The 4076-nt window shown below is 41.1% G+C and overlaps 1 protein-coding gene across 1 annotated transcript in view; it reads right to left on the bottom strand.

Annotated features, from left to right (window-relative positions):
- Positions 1–3900: 3900 nt before the first annotated feature.
- gjc1 (gap junction protein gamma 1) overlaps positions 3901–4076 on the bottom strand; it is an 11656-nt gene continuing 11480 nt past the window's right edge. Inside the window, exon 2 of the mRNA XM_080446430.1 lies at positions 3901–4076. This exon is cut by the window's right edge and continues 1424 nt beyond it. Coding sequence (XP_080302556.1) covers positions 3965–4076 — 112 coding nt within the window. The 3' untranslated portion in view covers positions 3901–3964.

Here is a 4076-nt window from a genome sequence, read left to right as displayed (position 1 = left end):
TGGTCTATAGAACCACTATGTTTATTATCAAATGCCCAACTGGGTGACTTTAAGAAACATGTACAGTAGGGAAAAACAACACCCAAAGTATATATTTTTTCTTTTTTACAATTACAGACTTTTACATATCAACAGACACATGCTGAGGGTGGACATTGTGGGATCCCTGATGAACAGACCCAGTAGATAAGACTTCATCCGTCTTAATGGAGAAATGTGTTATTTTCTTAGTGTTACTGGTATAGTAATCTCTCAAGAACAGCTTCTGCACTGCGCTGTTTTTCATTTTCAGTTGGCGATGGGTTCCCAGATTGCTGGTATAGTAATTCTCTGAATGCAATCTCTTTAAAGAAATGGTAACAGTCTTTTTTTTTCTCAAAGAATTGCTTCCACACTGATGGTTAATAGAGCCTATAACACCATTTCGTTTCCATTAAAGCTGTAATCTGGAACTTTTTCTTACTGAATAAAACATGATTTTGACCAAATTGTATGGTAGGTTATGTTAACCTGAATAATATCCCCAAATCCCCTTCTTCCTCCAAAACCCGCAAATCTAAACCACACCGAGTAATTGAGACGCAGAGGTAGGCTAAGGTAAGGACCATGCTGCCAGGCAGTCAGATGTTGAACAGATGGTGTTTTTGACGTTCCCTTCCTCCTCCTCTTTCTCCTCTTCCTCGTCCACCAAATAACCCCTCAACTCAGAGGTCATCCCTGTGTGGTTTGGCTAGAGCCCCACAGAACCAGCTGTCCAGTCAGTGGTGGCCCTCGCTTTCTGTAGGGCTCCATCAGGGAACCCACGTGGATGTCTCGACCCCATGACAACATGACATACTGGGACCCAAGATTAGTTGAACAAAAACACCCATAAACCATGCTATTTTTGAGGAACGCTAGCTGCCCCAGAGCCCTTCAAATCGTATTCACTTTTCACCCCAATTTGGCACCAGTGGGCAATGCAGACACTTGTTCAGTACTGTCCCATACTTCATGGCTCCAAATAGTTCATCAGAAAAGATTGCCTTAGAGTGCGAGAGACTGACACTGGCAAGCTTTAAGTATAAATCACCTGTGGCATAGTGGGATCTGAGTCAATGTCGGTCATGGCTTGGGGAGAAGCTGACAGGAGTACGTCTGGTGATTTATGTCTGTCTGCTATTGACTGTCTTATCCTGCTGGCACGTGGTGCCGGGTCAGTAGATAAAACCCTGAGAAAGACTCTAATTTATACTTCATCATACTTCATACTTCAATCAGTAGATGATTATTTTGTACAATTAGATCAGACAGAAAGTTCAGACATGTCTGATTCTCTTTGCCCCAATCAGTTGACTTAAAATCGATGGGTAATCAGGATTTGATTATAAAGCTCTGTTGGGTACAGCTGGGAATAGTTTGAATAATGCGCTGAAATTGTAAATCTCCTTTCCAAATCAAGGCTAATTTATACTTAGCTACACATCGGTGACCCACACCGAAAATAGCAGATCTACAAGCTCACAACATGTCACAATGCAAATGACGCGTGGGCTTGTAGATCGGCTATTATAAATAGCCGATTGTGCACTTATAAATTAAGTATAAATCAGGCATAATTAGCTAGTAGCCAGTTATTCTGTCCACACAGATGTTCAGCACATCTCAGAATAATGTTGGAAATGGATTCACACAGTTTATTAGAAACTCAGGCCAGACGTATGTTACATTAAATACATTAAATACCAACATACATGGAGTGTCTGGCAATTTTTTTCGTTCCATCATGAATTCAAAGTAGTCTCCTCTACATTTCATAAAAAAATAGACTATGTTATATTTAGCATTTTTACAATTGGAAGGCAAATAAAAAACACAATATTTATAAATCATCATCCAACTATAGAAACAATTTTTAGTTTTTTTTACAAAAAAACATATTAGGGAAAAAGTTAATAAAAAATGCTTTTGGTTTAAACATAAAAATGGAACCAAATTCAAAGGCTTCACTCCCCCAAAAATCTTAACACATAATACAAAAAAACATAATCTCTCTTACAAAAAGGATTGGTCTCACTATAGGCATTTTCTTTTTTCTTTTTAACAACAGGAGTAGTATGGCCACAGTATTCCAAAGCTACAAAACACCAGGCTTCATAACAGCCTAGCAAAATATCTTGGCACTGACCCTTTATATCACAACAAACAGTGTTTGGTCTCACTACACTGTAAAATCATGAGTGTTAACTCCAGTAACCAATGGACCTGTATGTACACTCTCAACATTACAAATGGATAAAGTAATCCAGCATAGTAACGTTATTAGTAATGGCTTTTTAAGATGTTCCCATTACAGCATTTGACACAAGTTAGAAATGAGAGTGTGCCACTTCCATTACGGCCTTGTGCGATATTAGTTTTTGTTGGGAAGACTTAAAGACACAAGGCCTATCACTGGAAAAGTAATACTATAGCTAAGGTAGGTGTTTCTGGATGCCAGTAGCATTGGCTCCTCCTGATCACTACTCCTTGACAGAACACGCCTCATAATAAAGTTGCCACCAGGGGGCAGTCAACTACAAGGTAGATGGAACACAGTTGAATGGCGAGGAGCGTTGTATAAAAACATGAAGAGATAGAGTGAGTCGTGAGTCCAGGAAAAAGTTTTATAACACAACCAATGCACCCTGTTAACTTTAGAGGAGAGTGAGTGCTTCTATAAGGAAAAACTGGTTTTGATTGCCAACCGGTTCTTTGCTGCATCTGCCCTACTCATTAATTCCTGAGTAGCAGCTGATTTACATTATATTGACATAATCCACACACAACATTAACAGACACAAAAAAACAGCATTGACCTTGGAGAGTGAAGAGACATAGAGCAAGGGGACTTACAGGAAACAGCAGATAGGAACCTTCAGGGAAGGTAATAGAAGTTGTCATTGCATTACATAAAGTCATCGCTTTAGGAGCTGTCATTACATTATGACGTGGCAATTTTATTGCCTTTGCATGGTTATGATGCTCCATTATGAAGTCATTGTTTTAGCCTGCCGGACAATTGTGATGTCAGCATTGCATTTTGCATGTGTATCTGTGTGTGTGTGTGTGTGTGTGTGTGTGTGTGTGTGTGTGTGTGTGTGTGTGTGTGTGTGTGTGTGTGTGTGTGTGTGTGTGTGTGTGTGTGTGTGGGGTGTGTGTGTGTGTGTGTGTGTGTGTGTGTGTGTGTGTGTGTGTGTGTGTGTGTGTGTGTGTGTGTGTGTGTGTGTGTGTGTGTGTGGGGGTGTGTGTGTGTGTGTGTGTGTGTGTGTGTGTGTGTGTGTGTGTGTGTGTGTGTGTGTGCGTGCGTGCGTGTGTGTGCGTGTGCGTGTGTGTGCGTGCGTGCGCACACATTGTGATAACATACCATTGTGATTTTGTTGCATTATGATATCCTGTAACTTCCTGTAATCCTTTTTAACTCAGCATCTTTGCAGAGAGACAGGGGGGAGAATTAGCTAAGTCAAAGCTGGGAACCTTCTGAACGGAACTCATTTATCATTCTTTCATTTCTCCTCAACAAGAGCTACACACCCTAAGTGTAGATCTATGGGAAGACAACAGAGGTGAAGAGTCTATTTCAGGACTCAAGGGACACACAACATGTAAAAGACAGACTGTTGCCTAATATAGTTTGTGTTGCTGTGGTGTTTCAAGTTAGACAGTGATAGCCCAGACACAACCAATTGTCACCTGCTGTATCACAAAATGTTGCTGCGTGCCAGCAACGCATTATGAGCTTGTAGAGCTGCTATTTTCAGTGTGCAATACCTGCGTGCAACAAAGTATAACTCAGGCATTACACACCGTAGTGCACAAACATCTTCTCCAGCTTGCAGGATTCTTAAGGCACTGTTGTGTTAAATAGCCACAATAGAAAAAACTGCTCTCCTGTAAATGTTCAGGGGTTTTCCAGGTATCAGTGATACAAGTTATGAAGTAGGGTTTAAATCCATACAGAGAGCTTGCCCTCGCCTGACCTGCTGCTGCTGTTGCTACTGCTGCCCCCTCCACTGCTGCCTCCTTTCCCGTGTTTGTGGCGATGCTTGCGCTCCTTG

Source organism: Gymnoscopelus braueri, assembly GCF_963280865.1.
Source record: "Gymnoscopelus braueri genome assembly, chromosome: 13".
NCBI classification, from domain to species: domain Eukaryota; kingdom Metazoa; phylum Chordata; class Actinopteri; order Myctophiformes; family Myctophidae; genus Gymnoscopelus; species Gymnoscopelus braueri.
Note: the sequence above shows the minus strand (reverse complement) of the source record. Positions and strands in the feature narration are given on the sequence as shown.